The following is a 17,110-nucleotide window of genomic DNA, read 5'->3' as shown; positions in this document are numbered from 1 at the left end:
TAGCTATATCTTCCCCAATTCTTATCCGATTCTCAAGCGGAGTACCTTAAACGATTTCTAGATCGATTCTCCACCGTTCTGCATCAAAATCCTGAGACGAAATATTTTTTCGATTTTTTGTCCATTTTTCCTGATGGGATCCCTTGAAAATGAGGTTTTCCCCTATAGGGTTCACTGCGATGGCTATATCTTCCCTGCGACAAAATATTTTTTCTATTTTTTGTCCATTTTTCCTGATGGAATCCCTTGAAAATGGGGTTCACCCCTATAGGGCCCACAGTGATGGCTATATCTTCCACAATTCTTATCGGATTCTCAAGCGGAGTACCTTAAACGATTTCTAGATCGATTCTCCACCGTTCTGCATCAAAATCCTGAGACGAAATATTTTTTCGATTTTTTTTCCATTTTTCTGATGGGATTCCTTGAAAATGGTGTTTTCCCCTATAGGGTCCACGATGATGGCTACATCTTCCCCAATTCTTAGTATCTTAAAAGAATCTTAGATCTATTCTCCACCAATCAAAACCTACCAACATAAATTACATCATCATTGCATTTTTAATAATAGGCATAAACATCCTCTACAAGAGTAAATAATGCATATTCAATAATAAAATGCTGATTCATAAAAAGCGACATTTTTATTGTATAATAGCCTCATAAAAATGGGTCGATAAAACAGGTCCTTCATTTATTTTGCATAAGCATTTAACGACTTCAACGCGTTATGTAAATTGGTAATTAAAAGAGACATGACTGACAGATTATTACACTAAAAAATTAATATTGAAAGTTTTTAGAAATGTTTAAACTTTGTTAACAAAGCGCCGAAAATTATGCTGCACAGCCTATTATGTTAACAGTTATAATGCACCAGAAAAAATGGATTAATATAAATCAATAAAGTTTATTAATGTTTTTTTTTATCATTTATTAATAATTTATTTTTAGGTACGTGTATTATTTATTGTGATAGAATTATCACAGAAAATAATATATCGAAAGTACTGTGGCATGCGGCGCATCATCTTGCGCTCGGTGTCCTTCAGGGTCCCAAACAATCTGGAATAAAATAAAATTTAAAATACATTTTTTTTATAAATTCCATGTCCTAATCACCAATCATTTCCTGGAAGGGCATGGTCACAATGTATGTAAGTTTAGGCCCATTCAAAATCCGCGAACTGAGATCCCAATGATGAAGATCCTGGCAGATATGCCATGATGACCATCGCGGACATCGAGCGCCAGGTGATGAGTCGCATGAGCTTTCAAATCGAGAACTGAGAACTTGTCTAATCTTTACAGTTTGATTGAATTTAGATCCTGATCCCTAGGCCATTTACATGTTAAAGGGCAAAGGTCTAATGATGTCCATTGTGGAGATGCGCGTCAACCTCCTCTCGATTTCCTCAAGGGTCCAGCCCCGCGTCTCGGGCACGAAGAATATCACAAAGAACACTCCAACGACACACACCCCGGCAAACACCCAGAAGGCTCCATGTGTGCCTAGCAAGTCTGCAAAAAAGTGATGTTAGAAAATGTTAGAAATTGTCTGAGTCCTTCTCACCAATCATGTCCTGAAAGGTCTTGGTCACTATAAAGGTGCAGGCCCAGTTGAAGGCCGTCACCACTGAGGCAGCTGGACCACGAACTTTGGCCGGAAGGATTTCGCCCATCATTAGCCAGGGAATGGGTCCGAATCCCATTGAGAATCCAATGACGTAGATAACAAAACAGATCAATGGCAACCAACTCACGTAGCTGATATCCGGGCCATGGATCTTGCAGTAGAAGAAAGCGCCTAGAATAGACAGAGTGACGATCATGGCAAAGTTGGAAAAATGCAGAAGAATCTAGAAAGAGTTTATATAGTAGTTATAATTAAATACCTTGAGTGATGAAAACTCACCTTTCTGCCTATCCTATCGATCAGAGCACTGGCAGCGAATGTGGCCATGAAGTTCACCACGCCCACAATAATTGTGCACACATAGCTGTCAATAGTGGTTCCTGCTTCCTTGAAAATAGACACCGTATAGAAGATAACAGCATTGATGCCGCTGAACTGCTGAAAGAACATCAGACCCAGAGAAATGGACAAAGGTTTAAGGTTGCGAGGTTTCATCAGCTCCACCAGAGTGTACTGATGGGCCAGATTATCAGCTTCTGCCTGGGTCAACATCAATATCCTCAACTCTGACTCCACATCCGCATCCTTTCCACGTAGCCAGGTGAGCGATTGGCGGGCTTTCTCTTCGTGCCCTTCTCCGACATACCAGCGCGGCGATTCTGGCATGAAGAACATCATAATGAAGTATGGTAGTGGCAATGCTGCGCCAAAAACGGCCAACTGGGACCAGTTCATGAAGGTGCCCGCCACATAGCACACCAGGATGCCAATGTTACCCAACGCCGTAGGGAGCAGGCCAAGAGTGCCGCGAACTTCCGGATGGAGAGTTTCGCCAAGGTAAACGGGAAGAGACAACGAGCCGACACCCACACAGAATCCGGTCAAGAAACGTCCGCACAAAACCGTCCCCACATTATCAGCACATGCAATCAGTAGTTCGGCCAAAATAAAGGGTACAGCGATGAACTGGATCGTGGTTTTGCGACCCACATATATAATGAACGGTCCTCCGCAAAATCCACCTGCCATACCAGCCAGTGGCATGATGCCTCCTACCCAGGAAGCCTTTGATTAAGACAGGGCTTCATTAGTAGCCAGATATCCTTTTTATTCGACCACTTACAGCTTGTGGGGTGACCTCGAAATCGGTGATTTTCCTGTCGGTCATGGAAATCAATGCTGGTGAAGTGTAGGCGGCGGTAAAGCCGAGCACCATGGAGCATAGGGAAACGCTTAAAGCGGCCAGAACCTGTAAAGACAAACCAAAGAAAAAAACAATTTAAAAATCTCAAAGTATTTCAAAGTTAAAGAACCTGAGGCAAGTTAAAAGGGCTCTTGGGCTTGGGCTCAGGCATGGCGTACGGTACCGGCTAGCGAAAAAAAAATTCATGTAGCTTTTTTTAGAAAATTTTTTCTTTGTAAGAAAATATAATTTAAAACAAGATGATTTTAATTAAACTACCTGACATTCCAAAGCCGCGCGTTTTCATTGTAAAACATCGATGAAATAATCGATACAACGATGATTCTGGTTGTCACTAACAACTGGTCACTGAGAGACCAGAGAGAAATCTGGTCACATTGAGTTTTGTTTAAATTACAAATTACTTGTTTTTGTCCACAAAGATAATGGCTAATGGATAATGGCGAAAAATGGTCTGGTAGATTATTACACTAAAAATGCAAATATTGAAAGTTTTCAGAAATTATGTTTTAACAGTGCTAACAGAGCGCCTAAACGTATGCTGCACAGCCTGTTATGTTAACAATTACAGTGCTGCCAAAAAAATTGGATTAATAAAGCCAATCGGATAAAACTTTAAAATATTTGGAGATACGTGTATTATTTATTGTGGTATAATTATTATAGAAAATTATATAGAAAGCACTGTGGCATACGGCGCATCATCTTGCGCTCGGTGTCCTTCAGGATCCCAAAGAATCTGGAATAAAATGTAGTTTCCAATAAAATGTTCCCAAAATTATATGTCCTACTCACCAATCATATCCTGGAAGGTCACGGACACTATATATGTAAGTCCAGGCCCTTTCCTGGGCCAGTCCTGCAAATAATTATATCGCAAAGACTAAGATCCCGGTCTATTAGTTGAAGGACAGTGAATTAATGAAGACCATCGCGAACATCGAGCGCAAGGTTATGGAGCGCAAGATAGATAGCCGAGAACTGCGACTACGAGAAGGTGGACTAGGAATTTTCGCAACAATTTTCTAACCACTTAAAACACGATTCTAATCTCTCGAGTTTGAATGAATTTTGAGCCTGATTCCTAGGCCATTTACATGTTAAAGGGCAACAGTCTAATGTTGATCATTGCGGACATGCGCTTGAACTTCCTCTCGATTTCCTCAAGGGTCTTGCCCCGCGTCTCGGGCACGCAGAATATTACAAAGAAGACGCCAACGACGCACACCCCAGCAAACAGCCAGAAGGCGCCATGAGTGCCCAGCAAGTCTGCAGAAAAAGAAGTTACCATAAAATTGATAAACATTTTTTGTAGTCCTGCCCACCAATCATGTCCTGGAAAGTCTTGGTCACTATAAAGGTGCAGGCCCAGTTGAAAGACGTCACCACTGAGGCAGCTGGACCACGAACCTTGGCCGGAAGGATTTCGCCCATCATTAGCCAGGGAATGGGTCCGAAGCCCATTGAGAAGCCAATGACATAGATAACAAAACAGGCCAATGGCAACCAACCCATGTGGCTAAAATCCGGGCCATGGATCTTGCAATAGAAGAAGGCGCCTAATATAGACAGAGTGACGATCATGGCAAAGTTGGAAAAATGCAGAAGAATCTAGAAAAAAGAGTTGGTATAGTAGTTAAAATTAAATACCTTGGTTAGTGAAAACTCACCTTTCTGCCTATCTTATCGATCAGAGCACTGGCAGCGAATGTGGCCATGAAGTTCACCACGCCCACAATAATTGTGCACACATAACTGTCAATAGTGGTTCCTGCTTCCTTGAAAATAGACACCGTATAGAAGATAACAGCATTGATGCCACTGAACTGCTGGAAGAACATCAGACCCAGAGAAATAGACAAAGGCTTGAGGTTGCGAAGCTTCATCAGCTCTACCAGAGTATGCTGAGTGGCCTGATTATCGGCTTCCGCTTGGGCCACCATCAATATCTTCAATTCCGACTCCACATCCGCGTCCTTGCCACGTAGCCAGGTGAGCGATTTGCGGGCTTTCTCTTCCTGTCCTCTTCCCACATACCACCGCGGCGATTCCGGCAGGAAGAACATCAGAATGAAGTATGGTACTGGCAATGCTGCGCCAAAAAATGCCAACTGAGACCAGTTCATGAAGGTGCCCGCCACATAGCACACCAGGATGCCAATGTTACCCAACGCCGTAGGGAGCAGGCCGAGAGTGCCGCGAACTTCCGGGTGGAGAGTTTCGCCAAGGTAAACGGGAAGAGACAACGAGCCGATACCCACACATAAACCGGTCACGAAACGTCCGCCCAAAACCATCGCCACATTTTGAGCAAATGCAATTAGTAGGTAGCCCAAAATAAAGGGTATTGCGATGACCTGTATCGTGGTTTTGCGGCCCAGATATACAATTAACGGTCCACCGATAATTCCACCTGCCAAACCAGCCAGTGGCATGATGCCACCTACCCAGGAAGCCTTTGATTAAGAAGGGGCTTCATTAGTATCCAGATATCCTTTTTATACGACCACTTACAGCTTGTGGGGTGACCTCGAAATCGGTGATTTTCCTGTCGGTCATGGAAATCAATGCGGGTGAAGTGTAGCCGGCGGTAAAGCCGAGTATCAGGGAGCATAGGGAAACGGTTAAGGCGGCCAGAACCTGTAAAGACAAACAAAAGAAACAAAATCTCAAAGTATTTAAAATTTAACGAACCTGAGGGACGTTGAATGGGCTCTTGGGCTTGGGCTCATCTGGAGGCATGATGTATGGTATCGGCAAGCAAAAAGATCTTAATATCGATTTTTTTGTAGACAATTTTCTGTTTGTAAAAAAATAAAACCTATAAATAAGACGATTTTAACAAAACTTCCTGACATTTCAAAGCCGCGCGTTTTCATTGTAAAATATCGATGGAATAATCGATATATCGATGATTCTGGTTGTCCACAAACTGTAATGGATTTCAAACAGTAACTAATCCGGTCACATTGAGTTTTGTTTACATTGATTATCTTTGACAAATATATTATTGCGAATATAATGGCTGACGATCCGGATAACTCTGCCCCATCTGAACCAGAGAAGATGTTCACCCTCAAAAGGTGGAATTGTGTATGTTTTTGGAATTGGGATGTGGAATGCGATGTCTGTGCCATTTGTAGGGTTCAAGTAATGGGTAAGTAATCCAATCCCGATAATGTTTCTATAAACTCTGATCTGATCTCTGAAAGGGACAAAGAAATACCCATTGTTTTGGTCTGGGATGAGCTCGTACACCAAACAAATTACTTGGTTTTGTCCACAAAGATAATGGCTTTTCAGAAAAACAAAGGCATTCGCAGCTACGAAAAGAAAAAGTTCACTGATCTATACTTAAGATTGTTTAGGATCCATTTTGGGTAACCATTTTATTTGTTTTAATATTCTATGATTTAAGTTTTAGGTTAGTTTAGTGTAAGCTTAGTAGGCTGCTTTGTAAGCATTTGGAAATCTTCCTTCAATGTTTCAAAAACTAAACTTTTGAGGGAACTTGGAAGACCCCTTTCCAAAGGTTCTTTCCGCCTTTCCACCATTTTCTATATACGATACTATAAACCACTTTATTAATTGAATATATATAGTTAGTATATATAGTTACTGAGAGCCTATCTTCTGAAATGCATTCATGAAATATATAGGTTCCATGTATCATCATCAGCACATCATATAAGCGTCCGGAGCATCCATTGCACGGATGCGATTGTTTCGCAATTGTTTACTTGAATTTGAAATCTCGTAATTGCTTTCCGATAAGAATGGGACCTGGACCGCTCCGAATCCCAGGCAAGGACCATGTAATACTCAACCTTATCGCTGTCACTCGTTCGAGCGTCAGCTGTAATGTGTGTGAGATGTGCTGATTGCCACTGCAAATACCCACGGATAGCCAGGCAGAGCATCGAACAGTTTAAGTAAATGCGTTTCAATTTTTTCATTTCATGCGCCTCTGGAATGGCCATCTAGCCAGTTGGTCAAATATACATATATAAACATCCATGTGTATTGTATATTAGACTAGAGTGGGATATTCGAAATGAAACTCACGTATTTGGGAGGCACTGACATTGCCCGAACTGTAAACTGTAAACTGCATTCTGAAGGTCGTATGCAAAGCGTTTTCCACTCATTTTTGTTCGTTTTCTAATTTTCGACCTAGCTTAGAAAGAACAAATAAACATCCATAACATTTGTTTTGTTTTGTATTTTTTTGTTTGTTTAAATTAGTCTACAAATAGATACACTTATAGCTTAGGAGTAATTTTAAAATATATATTCGATATATAGCCAATTGGTGTATTTTTTCACGAAGAGATTTCTGGGGGGAGGATGGGGGAAAGGGTTTTCGGGTTTTTCACTACAACTAACTACTTTTTCATGTCATTTTTGTACACCGATCTCGATCAACATCCATCCAATGTCAACAAATTAGTGCTAAAATCATAATTTACACAATAAAACTATGCACTTAATGATTATAAATAATAATAATAACAATTATGTGTTTACTAACAATATTAGGACTAACAATATCAGAGCGCCTATGTGGGGATCGGCCCATCCCGTCCCTGCCCGCTCCAATATATCGTATTTTTTCTTATGGCTTGATGGGTGGGTGGGGGGTTGCGCCCACAACTGCGTTTACACGATTCCTTAATCACTAAAGGCACTAGTCTAGTATTTGGTTTGATCGCATTCAGATCCCGGCTCCCAGGCCGATTACATGTTGAAGGACAGCGGCTTAATGTTGGCCACCGAGGACATGCGGCGCACACGGCCCATCATCTTGCGCTCGATGTCCTCCAGGGTCTTGCCCTGCGTCTCGGGCACATAGAGTATCACAAAGAACAGGCCAATGAAGCAGATGGATCCGAACAGCCAGAAAGCTCCATGAGCGCCCATTACATCTGCAAAAAGATTACAATTTCCATTAGTTTCCATTAAAAATTGTAATATTTTCCATGTCCTGCTTACCAATCATATCCTGGAAGGTCTTGGTCACCACAAAGGTGCAGGTCCAGTTGAAAGCGGTGGCCACTGAGGCAGCCGAGCCACGAATCTTGGCCGGCAGGATTTCGCCCATCATTAGCCAGGGAATGGGTCCGAAGCCGAGCGAGAATCCAAGGATGTAGATGACGAAGCAGCTCAGAGGCAACCAGCCCAAGTGGCTGACATCCGGGCCATGGGCCTTGCAGTAGAAGAAGCCGCCCAGGACGAACAGGGTGATGATCATGGCAATGTTGGAAACATACAGAAGGATCTAGAAACGGGCATGAATATCATTAGTCAAGTCTACTCTCATCCGCATAAGATTCTGAATAACTTACCTTTCTGCCTGCCCGATCAATCAGTAGAGTGGCAATAAAGGTGGCCATGAAGTTCACCACGCCCACAATAATGGTGCACACGTTGCCGTCAATGGTGGAGCCTGCATCCTTGAAAATGGACACCGTGTAGAAGATGACAGCGTTGATGCCGCTCAACTGCTGGAAGAACATGAGACCCAGGGAGATGGACAAGGGCTTGAAGTTACTACGCTTCAGCAGCTCCATCATGGTGTTCTGGGTGCCCTGACGATCGGCATCTGCCTGAGAGCGCATCAGTCCCTTCAGCTCCGGCTCCACATCCGCCTCCTTGCCGCGCAACCAGCTGAGAGCTTTGCGGGCACGCTCCTCGCGTCCTCGGCTAACGAACCAGCGCGGCGTTTCCGGGATGAGGAACATCAGGACGAGGAACGGAACTGGCAAAGCTGCTCCCAAGAAGGCCAGCATCGACCAGTCCATGTAGGTGCCGGCCACGAAGCACAAGAGGATGCCGATGTTACCAAACGCCGTCGGGAGCAGACCCAGAGTGCCGCGGACTTCGGGCTGAACCGTTTCGCCGAGATAGACGGGCAGAGACAACGAGGCGATGCCCACACAGAATCCGGCCAAGAATCGACCAGCCAGGACCATGGCCACGTTCACAGCACAGGCAATCAGTAGCGAGGAGACAATAAAGGGCACTGCCGTGGCCAGGATGGTGTTGCGGCGGCCTAGATACTCAATGAAGGGTCCACCGGATATGCCTCCTGCCAGACCAGCCAGAGGCATGATGCCACCCACCCAGGAAGCCTGGAAATAATAAGGATTTTGATTAGAAAGGTTTATGGTTTATAGAGGGAGTTTTCCAGGGAAAACTTTACTAAATAGTTGATTTTGAAAACTTACCGCTTGCGGGGTGACCTCGAAGGAGGTGATATTCCTGTCGACCATCGAAACCAAAGCGGGTGAGGTGTAGGCACTGACGAAACCGACCACCAGGGAGCCCAGGGAGACGCTTAGAGCGGCCAGAACCTGGAAGGATTAAGCAAAGAACCAATTTAGTTTAAAATTTTAATTAAAAGTCTACAACTATTTGGAGTTTTAAGCACCTGAGAGAAGGTGCAAATAGCCTTAGGCTCCTCCACGGGCACGGAGAAGGACACATGAGTGTCCGCTCGCATAAGGATCTTCATGATGAAGCTTTGTTTTGATTTTTAGCACAAACTATTGTCTTTTTAGACTGTTTTTTTAAGTAACAAGGTTATTTTGAACAAAACTGCCTTTCACTTTAGGCCCGCACACGGTCCTTGGAATCGGATTCGAGATCGGATTTGGAATTGGAATGCTTTCCGGCGCGTTCGCTAGTCCAAACTCAACTGAAACTTGTCATCGGGTCCGATTTGAAGTGCAGTTGCATTTCGCTAGTTTTGAGAACAGTTTTCGGTGCGTTTCAATATATTTTGTTAGGCTCGGGCACGTACAAGTACATATATATTGAATCGAATGGATCGATTCGAGCTGATCGTAAACACAGACTATATTTGATTTCCCAGCGGGATCGGATTCTTATCAGTTTACTGGCTCTTCAAGAGCAAGCTGTACTTGGAATTTCGCAGAAACGCAATCTGAGGAAAGCAGCTAACAGCGGTTCAAAGCTGTCTTGGCCAGCTCAAGTGCAAACTGCAACTGCCAAAGGACTTGGCGGACATCGTACCAGGTCAGAATCTAACTGATAATCTCGTTATAGAACCACTGAGTCCATCCATCAGACGGGTGGACGATATTTTTAGTTCGGCCATAACTAAATGCGTTAATTTTAATTAAGGCTGGTGAGGCCCGGGGAACGCGAATTGTGTTATTGGCATCCGGAGTCCGGACATCGTGCGAAAATAGCACGCTCGCCACGCGTCTGAGGTTGTAAATTGCTCAACAAGTGTGCTTTATGGTTGGATTAATGCCATTCATAATCTCGGTCGGTAGGCGCCAACGAGCTTAACGAGCGGACAATGGATTACCATAGATGGTAGTCCTCCCTCCCCCTCCACCATATCTAACCCCCAACCTTTGATTGTTTGACCCACCTGTGTCCATATGTAAATGGGATTCGTTGTGGGGCGATAGACCTCCAGCTTGGGCTTGCCATCCTCGGTTATCTGGCGCACGAAGGGCACTGCATGACGGATGTTCTCGCCGCGCTTATTCCCCATCTCGTCCATCTCGTAGAGTCGACGGCTGCGGGTGTTCAAAAATAGGGGTATTAGCATAGGTCTTATTTACTTATAAACAGGCTTTGGGTTTCTCTAAAGAAATCTACAATAAAAGTGCGTAAGTAACCTGATTCCCAATTAATCATATTTCATAATCTATATAGGTTAAGCTGTTATAACAACACTATCCCTTTAATCTGAACTATATAGTTTATTTATTTTAAATATATTTATAGACTTTATATAGATTTATATAGATTAAAGTTTAAAGGTTTATATTTTTAGAAATAATCACAATTTCTTCAGAAACCTACTTATCAGTTCTTGGAAATATTTATAAGATAAATACTAGAAACCATCCAACTTCTGAATAATAGACCTTAAGGTCATGAAAGTTAATTCTTTTTAAAAAAATCATCCAAGGTCCAATTGACGCAAATGTCTATCGATGATAACCCTGCTCCTGACCTCTCTGGGGTTTTCAAGATCTTTTATTTTCTTTCAAAAAACATCCCAACTGACTCACCTTTTTCGGGAATCGGTGCTAATGGAGCGCTGCTGTTGAAAGTGCTGGCGCGACGTGAGGAAATCCTCGTCGCTTTCGCTCTCCAGATCCTTGAGATCGATGATCACCGGCTTGGTAATGTCCTTGGGCCGGTGGATCAGGCGCTTGTGCTCGGCGTCGTCGCCCTCCTCGTCACTGTCGGTACTGGAGCCTTGCAGGACCTTGTCTAGCTTGAATGTGACCCGGGGATCCAAGCTCTGGTGCTTGCGGCCCTGGAATTCGCGGCGTGTCTTGTGGAACTCCTCCTCCGAGGACGATTCCTTGAGCAGATCCTGCAGGAAACGTGTGCCCTTGACGTCCAACGAGACGTGCTTCTTGGCCTGGAACTGGCGCCGGTTGTCGTTGGCCAAGATGTGTTTCAGGTCCTTCAAGATGCCCTTGTGATCGACACTGGTGGCCTTCTGTTGCTGGAAGCCAGTGCGTCGCTCCTCGAAGCTGTCCTCGTCACTGCTCTCCGCCTGCTTGTTGTTGTTGTTGTTGTTGTTCGACTGGCTGTTGCCAGTGTCGCGTCGCTCGAAGGACACTCTGGATCCTTTGAGACTCTGCTTACTGCGCTGCAGCTCCTCTCCAGCCACCTGGGCACTTCTCTGTTGCCGATCGCGATGCTCCCGAATCTCCAGGGAGGTCGGTGGTGGTGGCAGCGGTGTCAATTCCAAGCTGCCACTTGCTCTCAGCGGAGTTCTCTGCTGCTGGGTGGTGAGCGTCTGGGTGGGTGGTTCGTTGATGTCGTCGTCCTCTAGCAGCGGGCGAAAGGATAGCGGCGGCTCGTCCTCCAGCAACCGTTGTGTCCTCACGGTGCTCTGTGGATGTCGCTGCGGCGATACTTGTGGGAACAAGAACGGATCCTCCGGCAGAATTGTGTCCAAGCTGGTGGCTGTGTTCGAGGTGGACAGATTGCTTTCCACGCGATGATAGCCCAGCTCGTCCTGAAATCGATTCGAGTCAACAGACAGTCGGCGATTAATTGATGCGAATCATAAGCTTGGCATAATTATAAAGCCCCCCATATACATATTTCATATCAATATTTTAAAAAACAAAAAACCGCTGCAAACCGCCCGAAATCATTGTGATTAAGAAAATACAAGACAGATCTTTGAGCTGTTCTTGAGATGATCGGCAATCGCAAAGGTTTCTATGGTATTGGAGCCGGCCACCCCAGCCGGCTTATCGGTCATGTGCGCAGTTCATGATGATCTTTTACTCTTACTCATATTATATTTTTTTTTTTTGGCAAATTTTAATATTCAAAAAAATGTGTTAAATGCGACACATCTGATGGGGGCTTTCACACGTTGCTAGGCTTGATTATTTCAAATATTTTTATGGGTTTCTGTTTAACAGCTTCCTCAATAAAAATTATGTAGTGAGGCTTAGGAGGTCTGTACTATAGAGTCTATAGGGTTCTTTAATATAACTTTCATTCAAAAATCATCTATATTTGATAACAGTTCTTGAAAATATTTACTATTTTGTTGAATATTTTGAAGAAATCTTCTTAAAAACATGTTTGTTTTTAAAAACTTCTTCCATATGGTGTATTAAATAAAGCTTATAGGATGTCTAGGGTTCTAAAACAGAACTTCTCTTAAATAAAAACTTTATTTCTTGACTATAGTTCTTGAAAATATTTACTATTTTGTTGAATATTTTTAGAATATCTACATATTTTTCAAGTATAGCTTATATGAACTCCTAAGATCTCTTTGAAAATAGTCCTTGAAAGTGTTTACTATTTTTCTTAATTTTTTCTTTAAAATCTTTGCCTTATAAACATGTTTACATTTCCCATAATAATAATCTGAATCTGAATCTGAATCTGAATCTAAATCTAAATCTGGAGGGATACTTACACCTACTCGGGTTAGTTTCTCCTTGAGCTTGCCCATGGCGCTGCTGAGCGGTTGATGACCGCCACCACCGCCGCCGCCACCGCCGGCTCCTCTATTGTCGCGTCCACTCATCTTATCGGCTCTATAGCTTTAAAGTTGAACTTTAACTTGTTGGTTTTCCTTTTATTTTGGAGGTTTTATGCAGATTTCACTTCTCCAAGTAAATGATCTCAGCTTCTTTAAGTTTACTTTTTGTCTTTGCTGTAAAGAAATATTAGGTATTCGATTAATTAAATGTGATTATATGATAGATATAATTAAGGTTATCAGTAAGGGCTTATATTTATTATATGGGGTGTCTGGTGAGGTTTGAAATTGGGCTTCTACACTCTTCCAATCGTTCGATGTCTGGCGAAATTGCATTCGTTTAATAATAGTTAATAGTGATAGTGCACTATCAGGGCAGTATCTTGAATACTTGAAAAACCCCGCTGATGTCTAGGTTGTTATCTTTGCGATAAAGCTCACGCCCCCTTGGCACCCAACACACCCACTTTTTAGTCACCCGCTCTCGTGTCCTTGATGACTATTTCCTCAACCTCAACCCCAAAAATATTTGCCTCTTTTTTTTCCCGCCCTCTCATATACGTATCTCTGATCTCTTGACTTTGGCATGCGGCAGTTTTGGGGAAAAACAAAAATAAAAAACCAAATATCTCAAAAATTTTCCATTCAATTTTCTTTTTTTTTTCTATATATATTTTTGAGGTGATTAATGAGCGCATCGCGGAAAAAAGGGAAATATAATAATATTTTCATTTGTTTGGTTTTGTCAAAAATTTTTTTTATTTGTTTTGACTTTTGCTTCTGCGTCATGTGATGCCAAAAGAGAGAGGAGGAACCAGAAAAAGGAAAGGAAAATTGTGTGGGCGCCATGACGTCGACCTCCTCCTCCATCCACCCACTCGTGTATCTAGCGATTCTATTCTATAGTCTATTTGTGGGAAAGTGGGTGTCGGTCTATTTCAACTCTATTCTTTATATATGGAATTCCGTGCAAATATTCGCATAATTGGCCCAAAGGCACTAAGGGGGCGTGCCCTGCCACCCAAATAGTTCAATTGGACTGACTTGCAGTTATCTATTAATTGAATTTGTGTTGAAATGAACGTGTTGCGCCCCTAAAATGAAACGCAATTACAACAGTTGGTGTTTCGTGTATGTAAAATGCTAGAGATTCGAGAGCGACAGGCGCTAAAAATTGCCATTGACCTTGAATTCCTGTGTGTGTGGGCGGTAAAATGGCACATATTTTTGGGGGCCCAAGAGCGCCAATAAGAGATTGATCACACATACTCTTACAACAATATGCTGCTCTTTGTTGAGCCTCTCTCGTGAGCTGTAGTTCTCTTAAAACCTTAACTCACGTGCCAAATAAGCCCCCACTCTCTCTCTATCTCTCATATACACCTATACAGGTGCGAATTGCGCTCAATTGTCAACAGTGCAACGTTGCGATTTCGATTTCGTATTCGTCATGATCTCTTGGCATTTTATTTTTAAAAAACGTTTTCATGCTCCGACAACAGATTAACAAAAAAAAAAACTTAACCGAAAATTAACAAAAGCCAGCCGCCTCAGCCGCCGCCAGACACTTTTTCCACATTTAGCATACAAAGTCATATTATACTTGAATTTGGTTCAATTAGCGAAAATACATAGTATAAGACGCCTACGCATCGCATCAAAGGTCCGCTTTTCATAAATTTTTATATAAATTGTAATTGTACAATATACAAAAACCGTACTACTATATAGACGATATTTGGAACTTTTGTTGATTTCACTTTTACCGCGCACTCACTTAATGATGGAGGGGTGGTGTGGGGGAGGTTGGGGTTGGGGAGCAATGTAAGTGCATATAAAGTGTATTGCGAAAAAATAAAGATGCTCTTTCTTGTCTAAATTTAAGAAATTTTCACGGTCATTCGCTCGCCAAAAATTTTCTCGACATTTCCCCCCAATTCTTCTTATGCATTTTCTTCTCCCATTTCCTCGAAAATTCTGCTGTCTTTACCCTTGGCAATTGTTGTTTGTTGGATTTTGGTGTTGTTATTGTTTTTATTTGGTTTTTGTTTTTGTTGTTGTTGGATTTTACAACATTTTTTCGCACATTACGTAAAATTCGTTCGTTTCGCGGACGGCAAGTGTCCAGTCCCGCTGCAGGTTCATTAAAAATTGTTCAAAACCACTTTGGGATTTTATAAATATTTGTCTTTTTTTTGTTTTTGGTTTTTTTTTATTTCATTTGACGTAGTCTGAGCCAAACAAAAATGCGCATAAATTGACAAGACTCTGTATTTTTTTTAACTTTTAACTTTTAAACGCCAGACAGCCCAGAGACTTAGTGGTTTTATTTTCATTTGTGTGGAAATATACTTTTTATTGCAAACATATATGTTTTTTTTTCGCGATAAGGTTACGACCGGAACTGGTTACCAAGAAATCAGAAACAAAACTATTTTTTTTTTTTATCAAAAAACCAAAAATTTAACCAGAAATTCGCACTAAAATCTATAGTTTTTTTGCTTGAAAATATTTTAAATAAATATTCTTCGTTGATTTTGGAATAGTTTTCTTTTTAGTTTCGGCGTATTGTCTCTTAGTATTTTTACCTTTTGAACAAACTACTAAATGTGATATATCCACTATTGTGGCAAACGCGGCGAATGCGCAACGCTTATATAGCGCACACCGATTCCGCGGAGCAAGAAGCAGCAGAACAGCGCCAGAGCGCCGCGAACTTTTTGTTGTTGCTCCCCCTCGAACGGTAAAAAAAGGCGCTCTCCGGCTCTCTCTTACGCTATATGTGTGTGAGTGGTGTTTTTGGGGGGGCCAGAAGGAGAAGAAGCGGCAAGAGAGTGTTGAGAGAGACGTCGAACGAAGGTCGAAAAGACGGCATGAATGAATTGGGGCCCGCCCGTGACTTGTTCTTGTTAGACTGTGTGTGTGTGTGTGTGCTGGTGTGTGTTAGCCAGCCGCCTCCTAGTCGTAGGTGTAATTATTGTTGGTATTCCTGTGCCGGCTTGGAGGCTGCGGCGAGCTAGCGATGACGCGTGTTCTTGAAGAGAAATAACCGCGACCTACTGGCACCGCAATCCAAAAGCCATTGTGGATACACTCTCTTAGAGGTCCTTGGCTTAGGTATCTTATAGGTTCTAAAATCTCATAGATAACTTGTATCTTTTGAGGTAAAATGTCTCTTTAAAAACCCTATTTTTTATGATAATAGCCCCTAATAAATAAACCCATTACTCATTGTATTTTTTATGGAAAAGCTTTTATATAAGATAACCCGATTGATTGAAGCATTAAGCCTTCTAATGATATGATAAGGTAATCCACAAAGCCTGATTAACCTTATAAACCGGTAAAAAGATATATGATACTAGTCATTATATCAGTTAGGATAATAACCCCATCGGTGTGATTATATTTCACTTAAAGTTTAGATTTTTTATTGATTTGTTTTGGCCGATGGTCGTGCGGCCTGGATGCTGAGGGCTGGCTCCTCAATGCGTTCGTATAAGTGCCAGCCAATTGATTTTTATTTACACACATATTTTCAATTGATTGTTATTAAATTGACTTTGAGGCGCGTGCAAATTTCTGGAAGCCTTGGGAAACATTTTGCGTGCCACAGACCACAGGCGACAACTTCTTCGATTTCAATATCAATTTAATCACTTTATCAATGAGTTTCGGGGGCCTGACGCAAGTCCCCCAGCCAAAACAAACGATGATGGATGACTGGGGGGTATAGCTATATACATACATACCTATAACAAAATATTCATATGAGTATTAAGCAAATAATTAACCATCACAAGTGTTTTTCCCTTCAATTTATTATTTATTGTTTTATTTATTTTTTCTCAAGATTTTAAAACAAATCGCGCCCCTAAAAAAAAAAGGAGAAAAAAAAAACGCGGGAGGGGGCTCGTCTATTTCATAACATGGCATAAACATTATCCGCAATGAGACGACACTATTTCCAAGTACCCGCCAGTGGGTTTATTTGTCAGATACAGATACAGATACGAACCGACCAGATACAGATACTCAAAATTTGGAAGGGGTCACCCTGAGTTATCGAAAGTAATGATTAGTATTTCAAGAAAAAAATAATAGTTGACTAATAAACACGTAATTAGTAATTATATTATTAGTCAGTTTTTTAATGTGCTCTGTTTCATGTGTTTTTTCAAACTAAGTGTAAAAAATTATTGAAATTCCTTAATTAATGACTCGTTACATCATTCTCAAGACTGGGTCTCGTGCTGCC

At 42.0% G+C, this 17,110-nt stretch overlaps 4 protein-coding genes across 6 annotated transcripts in view; 1 reads left to right on the top strand and 3 right to left on the bottom strand.

Moving 5' to 3' along the window:
* Positions 1-929: 929 nt before the first annotated feature.
* LOC108120094 (facilitated trehalose transporter Tret1-2 homolog) lies at positions 930-3,115 on the bottom strand. 2 transcript variants are annotated; one of them, XM_017233594.3, is made up of 7 exons: positions 3,099-3,115; positions 2,950-3,006; positions 2,760-2,885; positions 1,916-2,701; positions 1,574-1,859; positions 1,123-1,521; positions 930-1,065 (listed from the first exon to the last, which is right to left on the bottom strand). In XM_017233594.3, exons 2-6 carry the CDS (start codon positions 2,989-2,991, stop codon positions 1,346-1,348), a joined length of 1,416 nt encoding a protein of 471 aa, XP_017089083.2. In that variant the 5' UTR covers positions 2,992-3,006; positions 3,099-3,115; the 3' UTR covers positions 930-1,065; positions 1,123-1,345. The 2 variants fall into 2 exon arrangements, with proteins under 2 accessions (XP_017089083.2, XP_070135182.1); XM_070279081.1 differs by lacking the exons at positions 930-1,065; positions 1,123-1,521; positions 3,099-3,115 and having other exon boundaries at positions 1,633-1,807; positions 2,950-3,092.
* Positions 3,116-3,448: 333 nt separating this feature from the next.
* Positions 3,449-5,699, bottom strand: LOC108120093 (facilitated trehalose transporter Tret1-2 homolog). The gene is made up of 6 exons (XM_017233592.3): positions 5,535-5,699; positions 5,355-5,480; positions 4,511-5,296; positions 4,166-4,451; positions 3,636-4,109; positions 3,449-3,579 (listed from the first exon to the last, which is right to left on the bottom strand). The coding sequence occupies exons 1-5, from the start codon at positions 5,580-5,582 to the stop codon at positions 3,934-3,936; spliced, it is 1,422 nt and encodes a 473-aa protein (XP_017089081.2). The 5' UTR covers positions 5,583-5,699; the 3' UTR covers positions 3,449-3,579; positions 3,636-3,933.
* A 106-nt stretch (positions 5,700-5,805) lies between these two features.
* Roc2 (Regulator of cullins 2) overlaps positions 5,806-17,110 on the top strand; it is a 29,391-nt gene continuing 18,086 nt past the window's right edge. The window contains exon 1 of the mRNA XM_043210919.2: positions 5,806-5,997. Within this exon, the coding sequence (XP_043066854.1) occupies positions 5,862-5,997 (136 nt within the window). The 5' untranslated portion in view covers positions 5,806-5,861. The remainder of the gene's footprint in view (positions 5,998-17,110) is intronic.
* Positions 7,043-15,458, bottom strand: Tret1-1 (Trehalose transporter 1-1). Of its 2 annotated transcripts, XM_017233586.3 has the most exons (8): positions 15,441-15,458; positions 12,787-13,026; positions 10,895-11,859; positions 10,243-10,393; positions 9,068-9,193; positions 8,186-8,971; positions 7,833-8,118; positions 7,043-7,765 (listed from the first exon to the last, which is right to left on the bottom strand). In XM_017233586.3, exons 2-8 carry the CDS (start codon positions 12,895-12,897, stop codon positions 7,578-7,580), a joined length of 2,613 nt encoding a protein of 870 aa, XP_017089075.2. In that variant the 5' UTR covers positions 12,898-13,026; positions 15,441-15,458; the 3' UTR covers positions 7,043-7,577. The 2 variants fall into 2 exon arrangements, with proteins under 2 accessions (XP_017089075.2, XP_017089076.2); XM_017233587.3 differs by lacking the exons at positions 10,243-10,393; positions 10,895-11,859; positions 12,787-13,026; positions 15,441-15,458 and adding an exon at positions 9,271-9,550.

This window comes from Drosophila bipectinata, chromosome 2R (genome assembly GCF_030179905.1).
Source record: "Drosophila bipectinata strain 14024-0381.07 chromosome 2R, DbipHiC1v2, whole genome shotgun sequence".
NCBI classification, from domain to species: Eukaryota; Metazoa; Arthropoda; class Insecta; order Diptera; family Drosophilidae; genus Drosophila; species Drosophila bipectinata.
Note: the sequence above shows the minus strand (reverse complement) of the source record. Positions and strands in the feature narration are given on the sequence as shown.